Here is an 18,990-nt window from a genome sequence, read left to right as displayed (position 1 = left end):
TTGACGGGAGCAGGAATGAGAAGGCGTTGACCAAAATAGTTGCTGATTTTTAAAGTTTATTTTCTTTATAAATATATTAAGATAATATTTGTTTATTTTTTAAATTTATTTTTGATATTAATAATTAAAATAATAAAAAAATTTGAAATATTTTTCAAAAACAAAAAAAATGGTAATAATTCATTAAATGATTTTTTTTTTGTAGGGATGGTGTGAGAATAATATTTGAATTCTTGTATTTTCTTAGCGAGTTACAAAATAAATTGTAGTGGGTGTTGCAGGAGCCGTTATAATTCTACCATTATTCTGTAACAATTAATTATATAATAAAATTGTTATTTTTAATTAAAATCGTTAATATATGTCATTTCAAATTCTATAAGTGATATTAGAACTGCACCAAGCTTAACAAAAAAGAAAATATTAAAGACTTCAGCATTTTACATGAACTACGATGACTCGAGAGTAATTGATTTGATTATCTTCTTTTTCACAAATAACTTATTTTCCAAATGCTTTCTGATCCTATGTTTTTTATATGGTTCTAGTTGCCTTTGGCATTATTATTTTTTCACTTTTTTTTAAAAAAAAATATTATTTAATGAGAAAGATGATTGCCAGATGTATGTCATCTCAATGGCTATAGCCTAAGCTAGAGCTGTGACTGTCATTTGTGTGGTTATAGTCCGTCTTACAAAATGTACAGGATTGTTTATTTTTATATTTTAAAAATATTTTTAAAAAAATTAATTAATTTATTTATTTTTATTTCAAATTAATATTTTTTTTAGTATTTTTAAATTATTTTGATGCATAGATATCAAAAATATTTTTTAAAAATAAATAAAAAATATTATTTTAATATATTTCTAAATAAAAAATACTTTAAAAAACAACCACAATTACAACCACACTTTCAATTATACAAAACTTAATCCGAGCTGGAATTTATATTAAATAAAATGGGTATTGATTTAGTTAATTTTTGGTAAAAATTAATTTAATTTTTTAAAAAAAATTATAACCATGTTATTTTAAAAAAATATATATTAAAACAATACTATTTTTTTAATTGAGCTAAATTGATCTATTCAATCCGTGACATAACATATGCTTGATGAAAAATTTATTAATAGTTTGATCGTTATTTTTTATGAAGACTAGCTTTGGAAACATAACCAAAACATAGAGTAAAAAGTATATGAGTGGTTATAGTGTGGGTAAATTTGATCATAAAACTTAACGTAAGACATGGTAGACGAAAAATTTGCAATAGATTAATAGTTTATCTTTGAAAACTAGCTCTGTAAACATAAACAAAGTACACAGTAATAAGTAATCATATCCTGTTCACTTGTTTTTCAACAATGAATTAATGGGGTATTACTTATTAGAGGGCATATAACGGCCTGCGAAGGCAGACTCTTACAGATTCTCACAGAAGGAGCACCATTCTTTTGCATGGCAACAATGGCATGTATACAAGTTACTGCTTACAATTCAGTTTTAACCATGCTACGCATTTGGAATCAAAGATGATGAGAGTTTATGAGAATCTGATGGATGTCAAAGATCTTTCTTTCAAGTTAGAAAAACTGGTTGAATCAAAAGCTTTATTTTTTAAAAATTCTTCAACAAATGGCTGCGTCTTTATATAGTAGATGTATTAAAGATCTTCCAAAATGTAAGGAAAAAACATATCAAGGAAGTAGAATGATGATGACGATGAGAGTTTATGAAAAATTTGATAGGATGTCGAAGATCTTTCTTTCAAGTTTGGAACTGGTTGAATCAAAAGCTTTATCTTCTAGAAATTCTTCAGCAAATGTTGAGTGTGTCATTATATAATAGATGTATTAAAAATCTTCCGAAGTGCAAGGAAAAAACATATCAATGAGTAGAATGATGATGATGATGAGAGTTTATGAAATCTGATGGAATGTCGAAGATTTTCTTTCAAGTTTGGAACTGGTTGAATCAAAAACTTTATTTTCTAGAAATTCTTCAGCAAATGTTGATTGCGCCATTATATAGTAGATGTATTAAAGATTTTCTTAAGTCTAAGGAAAAAACATATCAAGGAGTGAAATGATGATGATGATGATCAAACATTTTTCCCTTTGTTTTCCATGTCTAATGCATGAAGTGGATTTTAATTCGAAACCAAGCTATGCGACTTTTCATAGAGTTATATCCAGTTTGCACATGGACAAAGAGAAGCTACAGCAAACCCACCAATTATATAGTTTTCGCTTGTAAGGATTGAGAACTCGAATTGAGGTACCATTTTACAGTTTGTTGCAAAAGCTGCAGTAGAATACATAGCTTCAGTATCAACAACAACCACTTCTCAGAAAAAAAAAATGAAAAATAAATAAATTCATATCTGGTCTGATAAAAAAATAATCATATCTGGGTTGTCTGTGTATTACACTTTCAAGAACAAAAGTAGAGGAATATGAGATCATACAATGCTGCGTGCTTCAAGTTTTGTCCTGTGATGGTGTATAGTTATTGTTACATAGTACTGGAGTAAGGTACAAAAAAATAGTATTACCTTCCCTTTGAAATGGTCTGCTGCCTCCATAAACGGGGTTAGATTTTTTTTTTTCATTTTTTTTTTAATATTTGGTTGACTTGAAATTATAATTTATAATTTTTTTTTATTTTTTATAAAATTATTCATGTTTTATTGCTCAAGTCACGTATTTGGTGAATTAACCCAGGTCAACTCAGGTTATTTTTTTAATCTTTTTAATTTTATCATTCAATATCATGATTACTTATCCTGAGTCGCGGGTTAACTAGAGTTTATTTTTATATTTTTTTTTAGTTTTTTTTTCTGAATTTAATATTTTAATATTTTTTTTATTTGAAAATTAGACTTTTTTTTTTCTATTGTGTTATTTCAATCTCATTATCCGGGTCACAAGTTTGATTGATTATATTGAGTTAACTAGATATTTTTTTAATTAATATTTTTTTTAATTTTATCTTTCAACATTAGATTAATTGAGATTTTAGCATCATAATTTGTTTCATTCTGCTTTCTATAGAGTACAGTCACAAGACATGGGTTGTAATTTTAATAGGTTAACCTGAGTTGACAGTTATTTGTTTTTCTAGTCTCTCTTTTCAATTGAATTTATTTTTTTGCAATTTAATCCTACAACATCAATTTAATTGAGAATTGACTTTCATATTTGATTTTGATTTATGAAGTTATTTTAGTTTCATGATTTGAACCAATAATTTAACAAATTAACCCAAATTAATCCATTACATTTTTGTCTCAATATTTTTTATAATTATTTTTAATTAAACTATGTTTTTAATTATTTTACTATTAAATTAACTAAATTACATTAGATCAACTCTTATATAATTTATTTATTTATATTTAAAAATACATTAGTAATATCTAAATATTTTTTTATATTAAAAAAATTATTAACAAAGCATATAAGTATATTCTGATTACAAAAGTAAATACGACAAAGTTGATTAGTCAAACTTATTTTACAAATTAAGTCAACATTAATAAAAAAAATTATCATCAATAAAAAAATCATAAATAATAATAAAAGGAAACTTTAAAAATCACAAGAAAATACAAATTTTAGAGCAACGTCCCATTCCTTTATTAATTCCGTCACCTTCCATATTAAAAATCACGGGTTGCCCAGTGCCATAATCCTCTGGTCACAGGTTTACTGGTCATTATCTTTATAATTTCAGAGATTAGTTCAAGTGCACCTGAACTGGTACAGATACTCTCGAATACCTAAAAAAAAAAATAACAGGTTGCCCGTTGGCTGGTACATGTTATTATCCATGACTGCACCGGCTAAAATATTACCACATTAAATTATCTGAAAGAAGATTTTCCTACCAGTAACAAAGAACATATCACGCGCCACCATCACTGGCAGCAGCGCGAGCCACATCCCCATCCTTATAGCGTTCAGCACGGTTTTGGAGCCACTCGACCATATCCCCAAACACCAAATTCACATTCTCCTCGGGCTCACCGATCAACTGATGCCACATCCCAGAATACATCTTCAATGTCTTATCAGCACTCGCAGCGCGTTCATACAACTCCTTGGCGCTCGCAGGGTCGCACACCACGTCATCACCACCATGCACAACCAACAAAGGCACAGCCACCTCCTCAAACCTCCCTTGAAGTTCCTTACACACTCTCATAAGCTCGTATGCCGTGGCCGCGCGTGGCCTCATTGTCACCCTCTTCGGGCTCGCACACCCCAACTTCCGCTTCCACTCCTCCTTGAACGACAACTCAGGAATCGACCCGCGAGTGGGAATCACGCTCCAAGTGGGTACCACGGCCGCGACTACGAAAAGCAAGTGCTCCAACGGCCACGGTGGCTTGAGCTTGGCACTAATTCCGCACATAGCCCCATTCAAAATCAACCCATCCCACGCGCCTCTCTGACGGAGCGTAACGTACAAAGCTATCGCCCCACCCAGGGATTCCGAGTACAGAAAAGCCGGCAAATTGGGCGCGTGAGTCTCGCGAAAAGTCTTAAAATACCGCATGCAATCTTCCACAACTGGGTTGATATCTGGGATGTGATATATCAAGTTGTCAAGCCCATCAGAGAAGCCATGGCCTTGGTGATCAATAGCGCAAACAACGAACCCATGTTTAGCAAAGAGAATTGAAGTTAATTGAACGAACCAGCTGGATTCACCGGTGAAGCCATGGACAACGGCTACGCAGCCGATAGTTTTCGTCGGGGGAAGTGGGGTCCACCATTGAGTGAAGAGCTTGAGACCCCGGGAGTTAGTGATGTATTCGGAATTGTGGGTCACTTGGTGTTTGGCGTAGAATTCAGAGGGGGAAAGGGTCCCGAATGGGCTTTGATCGTTGGCTTCTGCCACTGGGTGCTGCACCATTTTTTTATTTTTCTTTGGTATGTTGGGGGGTGAAGGTGTCAGAGGGGAGGAGATTGTGGAGTGAGTGAGCGAGGGAAGGGGGAGATTATTGAAAGTGTGATTATGGATTTTATCGAGAGTTTGGGTTTGGGTGCGTGTGTGTGTATTAATTAATATGAGTGTTTCAACCAACTTACATTTCATGTATTTCTTTGATTGGTTTAAAGAGGTGGGGATCCAGTGATTTTGGAGCATGGTGTGCTTGCATGCAGATGAGAAGAAACCAATAATAATTATTGGGCAGACTCTAAAAAAAATAAAAAAAACTATTGGGCTGGAATTAATTTTATACTTAAATAATTTTGATTTCTCGGTTGGATTTTTTTTAAAAAAAAAATTGTTTGATAAATATAAAATGAAAAGTAACTCCACAATGATGGCCTATTTTTTATAAACCAAAAATAATTATTGAGCAAAGACTTTTGAGCACAAAAAAATCAATTATAAAATTAAACTGGTTATTGGTTATTAATTAAAGTCCACTTTAAATAAAAAGACAAATACAAACATAAAATTAAATTTATTACCCACCAAAAATGTAAGAATTCTACATAAGATTTCTTTATCCTCTTTTTTATGTATTACTTTCTTCAAAGTGAATATCATGAAATAAAATATTGTTAATTATTCTCTCAGCATTGAAAAACCAAACATTATATTAAATGATAAAATTATAAATTTTACATGTATGCCATGTTAATATTAAATAATGTATATATTATATTGAATTTTAAAAAGTATAATTATTGTACATACATATACATATGATGTGAAGGCATTTATCTTAGTTTGTATTTTGTATTTTGATCAGATTTTTGTGTTGGATTTAATAATATCTATAAATAACTATTTTAAAAAACTCATTAAATAAAGTCGTTTCGAGTTAAATCGTCACATATCTTCACCGAAAACCAACCACCATGAGTGATTAATGTATATTTTCTTTTTCTTGTACTTTTTTTTCTTTCTGGCGTATGATTGGTCAAAGATAATGTATGTACCCGATTTTTCTTATTGAATGGAAAGGCGGCATCTCACGAACAAAGTAAGGCAGGCAGATCACCTAATTCCTTTCGCAGCAAAAATAAAAAGCTACAAATTCCCAGAAAATAAAATTATTATACACACACACACATACGCGCGCGCGCAAGAAAAAGGGTTATTTCTGATCTTTCGTAACGCGTGGATGTATGCAAAAGCTTTTTCTCGGGCACAAAAAAAGAAACAAGAAAATTTTTAGTTTTTAATCGACGTAAATTTTTAAGGAAAAAGAGTTACACCGCCTGGAAAGGTAGTGCAAACCAGTTTTTTTAAAATTTAAGTTTTTTTACTAAAAATTAAATTTTTTTATGTGTTTTAAATAGTTTTAATATATTGATATCAAAAATAATTTTTAAAAAATAAATAGAATATTATTTTAATACATTTCAATACAAAATACACTTTAAAAAGCAACCGTAATCATATTCCTAAATAGACAAGTACTAGTCTCCTCATATATTCGCGTTAAAAAAAAATTTCTCAAGTTCTCATGCTATTTAGAGGTCGTTTGGTAATGCGACTGGACCTTAAAGGTGAAGGCAAACCACAATTAAAAAGTGTTTGGTTATGCTTTAAATATAGGTTGAAATTGGTGGGACCGATCACCGCTTGTTGTCAAACCTTTTATTATAAAAAAAGTTGAATGCAACTGTTACTAACCAGCAACAACCTCAACTTTTGTCATCCATCGACACTCCACTCTAAAAAAAAAAAAGTCGCTGAATAATAATTATTATCACTCTCCCAACAAATCAATTCAAACGTTCACTCATCCACTGTAAAAAAATTCAATGAAGCACTCATTTTTTCTCACCTAGCAGATCCCTCCTCCCACTAAAAAGTTTTTCCCTTTTGTTTTTTCACCCGAGACGCCTTGCTAAGCTCCTGATCTTGTTAGGTTGCTGCAAATTTTAATTGCAGTCGTTTATTCTCACCGTGTTTATCCCTCCTCCCTCTCATACAAAAAAAATTTGAGCTCACAAACAAATTCACTGCAAAAAAGTTTTCTCCTCTACTGTCAAAAATAATTTCCCCTTCTGTTTTTCTACCCGAAACGCCTTGCCAAGCACCTGATGTTGTAGATTTGCTTAATATAAAGGTATATTGCCATTTGTATCATTTTTTAGTTCATCTGCATTAGCTTAAAATAATTTCCCCTTTTTTATTTCTTCTCACAATTTGTTTGTAATTGTTGATGCTATGCCTGCATAGTCGAGTTCGTGTGAAAGACAAAAGAACAAGGGGACACTAAGAAATTATTTGGACAAAAAAAGAGACGGTGTTGTAGTAGAGAGTATGTGTTTCTGTTAACCAATTACATCTCTCTGAAAATAATTATATAGATGTATATATGTTTAGGTGTTGTGTATTGTTCTGGGTTACAATATTATGAATATATTGTGCTGTGAGAATTGTGAATTAAGCACAATAATTTTCTTGCTTAGATGCTGATATGGAACAAAAATTAGGTGTTGTTATAATAGGTCAATTAACCATCTGTTTGTTTAAAAAAAAAAAAATTGCATTGTTGTGTAGACAATATTGATTTGCAGAATTTGATATAGTGTTAATTTGGATACTGCTATTGCCATTTGAGTCCAAATTGGTGCAAAAATCAAATTACAAAATTTTTTTCTGAAATTTTTTTTCAATATTTTTGGGAGTGTGATTTGCATCGCATAAACAGTTACCAAACATATTAAACTGTTTTTTTGTTCAACCTCGATTTCAACCACAGTTTTAAATAAACATATATTTTTTCAAACTAACCTCAACTAAAAATACTTTTAATAAAATAGCTTTTTTTCAAATCACAACAGTAACCTGAATATCAAACACACCCTTAAAACAAGTTGAACATATTTTTTCTCTCTCTCTCTTCTTTTATTTTTTTTGATATAGCAATTTGTTTACGAGTGACAGAATGACAAATAAAATAAAATAATGTGATTAGCATGAAAAAAATAATAACAATATAAGGCTGTTGGGAAATATTTTGAATTACATTTCAAACCCTGTTTCTAAAAAAATTAAATTTTTTTATTTAAGATTATTTTTTACATATATTTTTAGATTGTTTTGATGTATTGATATAAAAACTAATCTTAAAAAAAATAAAATAATATTATTTTGATGTATTTCTAAATAAAAAATAACCTTTATTATAATTTTAAACATCACTTTTAACACAAATGAACCACCTTATAGTTATAAAGTAAATGTTTGATGGATCGAAATTGTGATAATTTCTGTTTTTAAAAATATTTTTTTTATTAAAAAAATTAAATCAATAAAATTAATACGCTGATATTAAAAATAAAAAAATCACTTTGATATATTTTTAATTAAAAAATACTTCTAAAAAACACATTATTAAATACACTAAATGCTCAGTATTTTTTATTTTTTGAGAGTGATACAGTATTTTTAGTATTTAAAAGCTATGAGAAGTTGGTGTGGTATGTAAGGGATTCAAGGCGATCAAAGTATTGATTAATTATTTTCAAAAAGAGGAGGACTAATTGTTTATTTTGGAAAAAACACAGGAACTAATTTGTATTTTAAAAAATTAAAATAAAATTATTAAATAAACTTTTTAAACACAAAAAATAAAAACACTCAAATTATAACTCCTACATTAATGCTGGCGGTGGCAGTGCAACCACCTCGTCTTGAATTTCAAGGCGAGTGTCGGTTGTCTTTCATGGTGGAAAAGTCTGGTCATCGTGGAATGCGGATCTGCTCAGGTACAGTTATGGATCGGATGGTTTCAGAATGCGATAATTTATTTGTATTCCAAAACTGAGCTCAAAGTGATTGGTTTTTCTGATAAATTATTATATCCCTCGCATGAAAATTAAGATGCCAATGAGTACCCCCAAGCAAGACTTTTTTTATATATTTATATTTTATTCATTATTTATCAATAAATAATATAAATATTCTACATATATATTTATAAAATATAAATATATATCAAGTTAGGTTTATATTACATTTACCAATATTTATATTCTATTTATTATGCTAAGTTAACTATTAAAAAAAACCTATCTATTTCAATGTTTTTAAACCCAACCTGGTGGTCAACCCGGTCCAAGGCTAGGGTCACAGGTTTTGATCGGGTCGCCCGGGTTAACCCTAATTTTTTTTATAAATCAAAATGATGTTATTTTAGTAAAGAATAAAAAAAATAGTCAACATGTTGCAACTAGATTTTTGACCGGGTCTTGCCCGGTTAACCTGCCAGGTTTTTAACTACCATTATTTTTTTTATAAACTTGGCGTAGTTCTAGCCCTAGATCAATTGGGTTCCAAATTGATCAGTTAGACCATATTTTAAAACTATGATCTATCCAGGTCAATTCATATTGGTATCCATCAATTTCATATTAAATTTTCATGCCCGTTTGGAAACGTAGGTCAACCTGTATTTTCAAAAAAATCATTTTTTTTTGTTAAAAATTAATTAATTTTTTTTTAATAAAAAAATATTATTTTAATATATTTTAGTATAAAAAACACTTTAAAAAATAACCACAACTACACTCCAAAATATTGATTGATCACCAATGAAAATGAAAGCAACAATGATATCCAGCCGCACATCTCACTTTTATGTGAACATGTATTGATTGGAGAATACCTATAATTTCTCTTGTTGTTGTTGTTTTTATTATTATTTTTATTGTTATTATTATTATTATTATAGGGAAATAATCCACTACATCACTCTTAAACTTAGCCAATACAAGATATGAGTATAAAGAATGAATAGAACATGATGTATGGATCCATTCCACATATATCATTTATCCATTACTAGTTACATGAGCTGCGTTTCATTACTTATCAGATATTTTTATATTTTATAAAAAAATTACACATACAAGTTTTCTCAACGCATTTACATTAAAAAATCTAAGTTCTAATAATTTTTTTTTTAAAAAAATTATAATAACATGTCATCTAATTTGCCCAAATTCTAGCCACTTCAATGGCCAGAGAATCGAGGTTTAATTTTTTTTTTATTAAAAAGATTGTTTTTCAACCCATTTTTTTAATTAAAAACACCTAAAAATACCGTAGCAACCATGATAAACCTATATATGACTTTAAAAAACTCAAAAAATAGCCATAAAAACATAAATCAATAAAATCTACAAATCATCTCTATCTTATATCTGTTTTTCATGAACTTTAAAGGTAAAAAGTACCCAATATATATTCCTCTCATCAAATGGAATCATTTAACACAAATATCATCTATTTTGGTGGTTTAATTTGATATCAACGATACTTTTTTCTTTTCTGCCGAAATTCAATGACCTCTCTCTTATCTCCCAACCAGGAACTAAAAAATTATAAAAATAAACTTTGGTACTAAAATTGAATTGAAAAAATATTGAGACACTGAAATTGAATAATTTGCGTAATTTTTAAAATTCAAGGACCAAAGTGTATCTTTTACAAAATCTATAGTATGCCATTCACATTTGACATCTTTTTCATTTTAGTCTCTCTTCTTTCAATCCTATATTTTCATAACAAATTAAAATTAACTAGTTTTCAATTAGGATTAAATTGCCGAAAAAAATTTAAGAACCCATCTACAATAATAGAAGAGAAAATAAGCAGTGGAGCCTTACACGGTGAAAACCACGCTTTTTAGAATAATAGGCAATTATGAGGCCAGTTTTATGCATGAGTTGCTAGACAATGTTATCTAACTTAGAGTAGAGGACTTTCCACACAACCTAACCATAGCGTGTCTGAATGAGCAACCTTGTTAGTTTGTAACAAACTAATGATAGGAAATTGGATGACTACCTGGGTTTTCTGATCTTTAAAAAAATGCACTGTTGTCTCCAGAACAGTACCGACTCCGTTGTGCCATCTGTATTAAGAACCACCCAATCACTGCAAGACAGCTCTCCCATCGTAAAATCATCTCTTCTCATCCAATCTCAATCGCTATATCTCCCTATCTCTCTCTCTCTCTCTCTCTCTCTCAAGTGAGAGCTCTTCCATCCTGCCATTCATCAGCTTTAAAAGCTTGAGGTTTGATAAGATCGAGGTGTATTTCACCGTACCAAACTGCTTATGGAAAGAGATTATTTTAAGAATTGTTTGATCCAAAGAAAGGAGAGGGAGGGTGGGGAGGCTGGAGGTTTTCTTGGTTGCACAAATATTCGATCGTAGTTAGAAGACAACTACAGATGATAATTTTAATAAATGTTTCCCCTCCACCCTGGAACTTGTGCAAAATGAACTAAACAGCATAATCTCCAGATAGAAACATTAAGCATATTGCATACTCTCAACGGCATGATATCAGTTTTGATCACAAATCACTTCATTTCCTATTAACACTAGCAAAACATTAACAGCTAAACTGTACAATTCCTGTCCCACCTTCTGAATTATTATCTTCAAAAAGCAGATTCAGTGGCCTAACCCCTTCCAAAACAGCTTCATTCCTCGTCTTGATCAACACAGGCTGAAAGAGAAAGAATTAATGTCAAATGGAAGTCTTTCTAGTCATATAACTAGCGCAGTTACTGTCATTTTCCACAGTCCTTACGGCAAATAATGAATTCAGAAACCAGAACCCTCTGTGTTCAATTTAAAGATCACATATGAGACAGACACGTGGATACCACCCCGACAAAATTAGTTTTCCTGTCTCTAAAAAGCAAATAATTTATTTAAGATATATATAAGCACTATCAGGAAAATGGAAAATCCAAAAGTGATGTAGCAAAGGGACAAGATTTTTCAAAGAAACAGGAATCGTCCAAGATACAAGCAACAACCCAGAACTTGATGAAAAGTTTATCAGAAAGAACAAGTTATTTAAGTATGATCAAGCGTCCAAGAAAGGTTGGAAGGGTATGCTATCGTTATTCATCACTTCACTGCCAATACAAAACCTTGATTGGATCATCACTCTTAAAACCACTTGCTTTCTCCGTAGTCCCTCGCAATCACTCCAGTATATTGCATCGTATTATCCACAACTTAAAAACACAAAATCCACCTTAAACCCACCAAATTGAATGTTATCAGTGAGATATTAGTAACTGCCAAACTGAAATAAATGCCAGAAATCTGTTAAAAAGCCCAAGGGGGTGGGATGAGACAACCAGCTCTACCGCATCATTTCCAGTTGCAAGAGTTTTCCCCTCATGCTATTGATTTATACTCCTAATCCAGTCATCCATAAGAAAATGTAAAGAATATTGTTGCCCTTCAAATGCCCCCGTGTTGTCTTATTAGCAACACATACTTAGCTAATCAGAAACAACCCCCAAGCTCATTTTTTCTTGGAGAAAAAACCTCGATCCCTTCGGCTTCAAGCATTGAGCTCATTTCCCGGAATAATATGAGCCAAATGAATCCTGCTAGTTTGTAGATCAGCTCGCAAAGTACTCTAGCCAAAAAATAGAGTAGCCACAGGTGATTGATCTTTCCATCTTCATACATAACCCAATCATAATGCCACAATTCTCAATTAATTCTTCGGAAATATTCATTTTGATTTCTCTTAAAAGTGCTCTAGCCCAAAAATAGAGTAGCCACAGGTGCTTGATCTTTGCAGCTTCACACATCAGCCAATAATAACGTCACAGTTCACAATTAATTGTTGGAAAATCTTCGCCTTTGATTTCTCTGAGCATCCTAAGGAGATTTTCCAAATGAAACTACATATCACCCAACACCTCATCATATTGACGATATCATCATAGGGAAACGATTAATCCCTAAGCTATTCTAAATCCCATTCGGTCAAGGGGGTTATGCCAATAGTTTCAAGATTCAATAGAAAAATCCTATATTTTAACAGGCTATCACGATTAATCGAGGTGCTCATACAATACAAATCCTAAAACCATCTCTGACTTTATGCATGTATAATCTTACTTGCTAGGAAAACAATTAAACAATCATTCATGAGTCTAGCATTAATCTAAGCACACTAACTCGACTCCAAGAACTCAACAAGTGGCTCTACACCGCCAAGTAGTCTAATTATTCATACCATCACTTTCAATATCGCACGGAGTATATCAAAGGAACACTCAAATCCTCAAACTTAAGTTCCAACGAATCGCCCAGAAGCAATGAATTCTGAGAATCAAACCCCACAAATTAAGCTCATAAATAAACAAAAACCCAGATAAAACTTTACCTCCAAAACAGAAGCAACAGTAGCAACAAGTGATGACCATGAGAATCTCTCTGCAAATCAAAACAGCTTTAGAATTGTTTGCTGGTTTCTGCTGGTTTCTGCTGTTCTCACCAGCATCATCCAAGAGTCTTTGCTGGTTGCTGTTGTCGTTGGCTTCTTGAGACTGCCGCTTCTTTTCACTATTCATTCTCTGAAGATTCCAGTCATATTTTTTCAAATATGAAATCTTGAATGACTCCCTTATCCTCATCGTAGGCCATAGATGCATCTTTCTTTTATTATTTGAAGGGGGCACAGAAAAACGTAGGCTTGTGTTTTTTGGGTTTGACAGGCAGATGCATCTATGGCAAACGGCACTGCCACGATGACGTTTTTAGTCACTGTAGTTTTCAAAACAAATCAACTAATCCTTCTATTGTCAAAAACTAATTAACTAGTCCAAACATTTTTAAAATCTGGTAATAACGTAAGTCTTTTGGGGAGTTCGATGTTGAAGTGTCGATGAGGTGTCCTTACTGCGATGCTTTATTTTCTGCTCAAATTCCCCTGTAAATTCATTAGTGTCCACCATCATCTTTCTTGTCTCTCCACGTCCACCTATCCTCTCTTTCTCCCTCTAGTAACACTGTGATAACCATCTTCTGCCTTTCTCCATTGCTCTCTCCTTTCCTCCCCCCTCCCCCTCCCCCTCCCGTCTCCGTCTCGTCCTTTCTCACCTTCCCTTCGCTTCTCTCACCTCCTCTCTCCTTCCCTTTCAATTCCCTCTCTCTCGTCCTATTTCTCTTTTCTCTACCAACACAACAATCATCGCTTCTCTACTTCCACATCTCTTGCCGTCGCCTCTTTTCCTTCTTCTCGTATCTTTTCTCTTCCCTTTCCCTATCTCTCCTCCTTTTTCCCTCTACCTCTCCCTCCTTCCTCCTTTTCTTAAAATGTATTTTACGTATTATATGTAAATTTGACAGAGCTGTCAAGTACTTAATAGTCTAAGACTAATTAATTAGTTTTTAAAACTAGAAGAATCATTTGATTCGTTTTGAAAACTACAGTGACTAATTTATAATTCACTCGCTTAAAGCCTATGCACACACACAGAAAAGGCCTCTCTGCCTCTTAAACCTCGATTCTAAAACCCTTTTCACTCTGCTGTCTCTCTGCAATCTAATAGATTAAACAAACGATACTATACCTACTGTTTCAGACACCCTGAAGCTGCTTGTGTTCCTCAGTAAAGCCTGTTTGGTGTCTCTATACTGCGGATTCCTCTTCGCAAACTTGCCCGGCCAGTCACTGCTCATTTCCACACACATATATGTCAAGTTTCCTTGGTGAAGGAATCGAAATGGAGCAGTTTTTTGTTGATTTCACATATTTGGGTCTGGTTGCAAGTAGGTGATTTAATTGTGTGATTGACATACTTGGTGGGCGAGTTGTGGCTTTTAACTGCTATTGTGTCAGTTTATTTTCTATTACTTTGTGATTATACAAGAAAGGAGTCTAAAGTTGCCAAATTGCATAACTGTGTTTCAGTATAATTTGAAAATAGACATAAATTTGTAAACATGGAAGGGAAACAATCAGTATTGGGTTGCTTTACCGTTACCTTGGTTCATATATTTTACAGACAAATATCAAATTAGTTGGCTTTTCCTAGGATGGTTGTAATGCCTTTATATCTTAGAGGAAATCTTGCACCTATGTTATGTATGTGGAACCAGTTTCTGATAATTCGGACAGGGTCTGATACCAAAGCTCGATAATTGCATCATATTTTGTAGAGTTAACATAATTTGCTACATAAAATGGTCTGATTAATTTCTTATGTTTACATAGAGATTTAATTAGATGATATGATGTATCTTGTAATTTTGATTATCTGCCTAATATTTTTGTTCATTTCTTCGGTCTTACTGCTATTTTTTTGTTTGAAAGTGAAGAACTTGTATCGTGTTTCCATGTCATTTTTCAACTTTCATTTCACAAAAGCAAATATAATTGTAGTATAGTTCTTTTTATGGTTGATATTAGCAACAGAAGAAACTACTCTAGCCAGGTTTTTTTGGATCCATCTGGTGAAGGCCCTGCCAATACTCAAATCTACAATCATTCCCATTCAAGAAATTCAAGCAGCCCTTCTACATCAATTTTTTCAATCCAGTTATCTTCAGCATAGATTAAAAAAATGGTAAGATCAAAGAAAGTTTCAGTGGGGCAATTGGTTTTTGGCGTTACAGGAGAGTCCAGCTCTGGTTAGAGAAACTTGGTGCAAAAGAATCATTTTATGGTAACATGGCTATCTGTTGGACCAATGCCAAAGAAGAGGAAGCACTTGAAAGATATAAGTTGATTACAGGAAATATAGTTTTGTTTCCCAAGTTTCAGGTCCACGGTAAAAACAGCTTGGAGATGATTGGCTTGCAGCTTTCATCTGATGGGCTAGTTGACAAGTGTTCTGGGTTGAATTCCAGAGGAGTGTTGAAAGTAAAGTGTCCATTTTTTAAACGAGAAATGTGCAGGGCTTCACCTTGGAAGCAGATCCCTCGTTATTGTGTTCCACAAGCTCAAGGTTTAATCGAAATAGTTGGCAAGGATTGGATGGATTTCTATGTTTGGACTCCTAATGGAAGCAGTCTGTTTGTGTTATATTGAGACGAGGCATACTGGATGCTCTGAAAATAGCACTTTCTGATTTCTGGATTAATCATGTACTGCCAGCAAAGGAGTTGTGAAGTAAAAGAGATAACAGATCCCCAGAAAGAATTAGGATCATTGAAGCCTGAAGTCTGCATCTGGGCATGAATTGTATAGCTATATAGTTTATGAAAGTTCCCACTTAAAGATGCGCGAAATTAGTGGGCAACTTCAAAACTGATGCAATTAGGATTTGATGAGCTGGGGCATTTCGCTACAGTTTGAATACATGAACTTGTGTAAGTATCTTTTTTCGTTATTTTTTACTTGCAGTTATGAGAAAATTCAAATGTATCTGATATTAAACAAACGATGACCCCTTCTTGTTGGTGCAGGTTGCATTGCATCTTCTCCAATCTGACTTCTTCTTCTTTATGTTTTTTAATTAGTATTGTTATTAAGTAGACGAATTATGACATTTGATCAAAAAGTTAGGAATAAGGTTAGGCAGTTTGAGTGGAACCAGATTAGAGCAACATGGGTTGTTAGCAGCATGGAGATAACTCAGCCCGATCACTATCCTTCCTCCCATGCTGATTAGTGCAGTGTTTTGAATATTTTTGGTACAAACATGAGCATTTTGTTGTGATAATATATTATATGCACAACTTGATGATTTTACATGTTTAAACCACGTGATTCTGCCATTTTTAAATAACGCGTTTCCCCCCCTTAACAACAGCTTATCAACTTTGAGTTATGAAGATTTGTTGGCTTGTCTACTTTGGATCGACACACGTGCAGAGGCACACATTGAGATATGGCAGGTCAGTTGTGCACGATTAATCATCAAGTTTTGCGACATCACTATCCAAAAAACTGCAATTTGAGGTAACGTGTACTGTCTTTGCTAATATGCATTCCAATGTGGATAGGCAATATTTTAGTGCACTAATGATGCATGCTTATCTCAGTGTCAGTTTCTTGCATCCTTGAAAACCTCTGGATTTGAAAAATAACAGACAAAAACATTGAGTTATGGAATAATTCATATGATTTTAAAATATGCATTCGCTTAAGCATGGTAACCAATCAAAACAATGATGATTGATAGCTTAATGCTTCATCTGTTTAGCTATCCGATCCTTGATCTCTACCAAAATGAATTTATGCAGGCAGAGAGTTTCAATTTTTTTGTCATAAATTGCTGCATCTAGTATGACATGGGGTAACCATTTGATTGGAAATTTGATACATGGCAGTAACAGGATAAATTGGGAGCATGATTTTTGGTGTTAGAGCTTCGATGCTGTTACATACTCTCCATAAACTGCATACAAGGGAGGTGTGAGCACTTTGTAGTGATAGCAAGGTAACCATTAAAACTTTTTAGGTGGGAACTAGTACTTCAATTTTATCTTTCCTGACTTATAGATGAGGTTTAAAAAGGATATAACAAAATACACAGTTGTAAATTCAGCTTCCCATCAGATAAATCCTTAGTAGGTTTTAAATTTATCGGACAAGCAATAAAAATAGGTAAAATCTGACTACTTCCAGCCAGCTTAATTAAAACAATTGGGCACCATGCATTATATTACATTAAACTTAAGACTAGTTCATTAATATAAAAAAACCTTCTACATGCAATATAATATGATGTGCTTGCAAATGTCAGAACAACGAAATACAAGATATAAATGAAGACGAACATGCTGAGACATACTGAAGACTGAGATCAAGGAAATAGGCATTATTTGCCTCGGATTTACTGCAAGACTGGGCACAAAAGCAAGACCTGCAGACTAGCTTTGCTGGAGCAGCCTCTATGCATGTTTAACAAATTACGGCGGAAGACATGCAAGCTCTATGTTCTCATCAAATCAATAGAGGGTTGAAAAACCCTGGAATATGAGACCATATCCCAGAGTAGGGAACGAAGGGGAGTCCTGAAAATTCAAAATGTGGTGTGGTAATACTCGAGGGGTGGAGAGAACATAAAACCAAGAAAAGAGGAAGAAGAAAAGGGTGGTGATAGGTGCCATAGTTTTGAGCTTACTACACAGGGGAAGCTTTGTGCCGGAGCTAGCTGGGTTTTTATGATCTTAATCCGTTGCTTTCTTTGCGGGTTTCGACGAGGCATGAAACAAGTGATTGTGGCAATTGAATATAACGATCCACACACATGCACACACGCAAAAGGCTGAGAATGGAATCCCAAGTGTGCATCAATTCTCTTACCTGATGCTGTGAAAAATTATGATCTTTCGGGTTTTCCAAAGTTTTTCCGACAAAGAGGTGTGAGAGTGGGTGCTTTCGGTCAGAGTGACATTATGCCACGAAAAGAAAAACGGGCAAGCAACAAAGTAGTTAGCAATTGCTTTCACGCTTCGGTCAAGGTTGAAAAAGAAAATGCGAGGCTTGGAAGCAACTTCTTTCATGGCATTCTAGATCTGCAATGACGGCAAAAGCAGCTCTCGCCACGTTACCATACCATTAGCATACCAGACTACGAGAACTGATTAAGATATTTTTATAAAAAAATAAAATTTTAAAATTTATATTTTTTTTAGTGTTTTTAAATTGTTTTAATATATTAATATCAAAAATAAATTTTAAAAAATAAAAAAAAATCATTTAATGATGAAGAACATTTTGCATGTCCAATTTGTCTCCAAAATCAACAATGCAATTCATGATTATGGCGGACTGACATAGAAATTGGGAATTTAAAGTCGTAAAAATTATAGTAGTAAGCCTCGGCTTGGCTTCACTGATTAACTAGTGACCCACTTGAGTAAAAAAAAAAAATCTAAGTAATTTGACGGTTTTTTTACCTCCAAAATGACGTTTCAGATTATTTTTAATAAAAGATTTTAACTTACCTAATCCATGATTATGATGATAAAATGTGCTTTTGAATTGACCATTGTTGATTTGTGCTGATACCCCACTTTTATCAGTACAGAACCGTCAAAAAGAGATGTCATGGAGCTGTCTTTTGTTTTTAAGAATACAGTTAAACCTCTGATCATCCATCACTGAAATTGATGCCTTCATCGATTGTTGCCGCTGCCGATCATGAGGCAGGGCCTTGACAAGAAGACAACATACTTGCAGACCACAGCTAATGAACTAATCATCCCATAACAAATATCCAAAAG

General features: G+C 32.9%; 1 protein-coding gene and 2 long non-coding RNA genes across 5 annotated transcripts; 1 reads left to right on the top strand and 2 right to left on the bottom strand.

Annotated features, from left to right (window-relative positions):
* Window positions 1-3,556: 3,556 nt before the first annotated feature.
* Window positions 3,557-5,064, bottom strand: LOC118052443 (caffeoylshikimate esterase). The gene has a single exon (XM_035063434.2). The coding sequence runs from the start codon at window positions 4,921-4,923 to the stop codon at window positions 3,910-3,912; it is 1,014 nt and encodes a 337-aa protein (XP_034919325.1). The 5' UTR covers window positions 4,924-5,064; the 3' UTR covers window positions 3,557-3,909.
* Window positions 5,065-11,290: 6,226 nt separating this feature from the next.
* LOC118052456 (uncharacterized) lies at window positions 11,291-13,845 on the bottom strand. Its single transcript, XR_004688188.2, has 3 exons — window positions 13,712-13,845; window positions 13,196-13,575; window positions 11,291-11,503 (listed from the first exon to the last, which is right to left on the bottom strand). It is a non-coding gene; the product is annotated as an uncharacterized lncRNA (long non-coding RNA).
* Window positions 13,846-14,825: 980 nt separating this feature from the next.
* On the top strand, window positions 14,826-18,392 carry LOC118052455 (uncharacterized). 3 transcript variants are annotated; one of them, XR_004688185.2, is made up of 4 exons: window positions 14,826-16,125; window positions 16,222-16,717; window positions 17,089-17,198; window positions 17,505-18,392. It is a non-coding gene; the product is annotated as an uncharacterized lncRNA (long non-coding RNA). The 3 variants fall into 3 exon arrangements; XR_012170539.1 differs by having other exon boundaries at window positions 14,826-16,449; window positions 16,569-16,717; XR_012170538.1 differs by having other exon boundaries at window positions 14,826-16,717.
* Window positions 18,393-18,990: the final 598 nt, after the last annotated feature.

The sequence above is a fragment of the Populus alba genome, chromosome 8 (genome assembly GCF_005239225.2).
Source record: "Populus alba chromosome 8, ASM523922v2, whole genome shotgun sequence".
In the NCBI taxonomy this organism is placed as follows: domain Eukaryota; kingdom Viridiplantae; phylum Streptophyta; class Magnoliopsida; order Malpighiales; family Salicaceae; genus Populus; species Populus alba.
The sequence above is the reverse complement of the archived record's forward strand: the minus strand, read 5'-3'. Positions and strand labels throughout refer to the sequence as shown.

Coding starts and splice junctions, on each gene's coding strand:
- LOC118052443 (XM_035063434.2), bottom strand. CDS start 4,923: ATGGTGCAGCACCCAGTGGCAGAAGCCAACGATCAAAGCCCATTCGGG.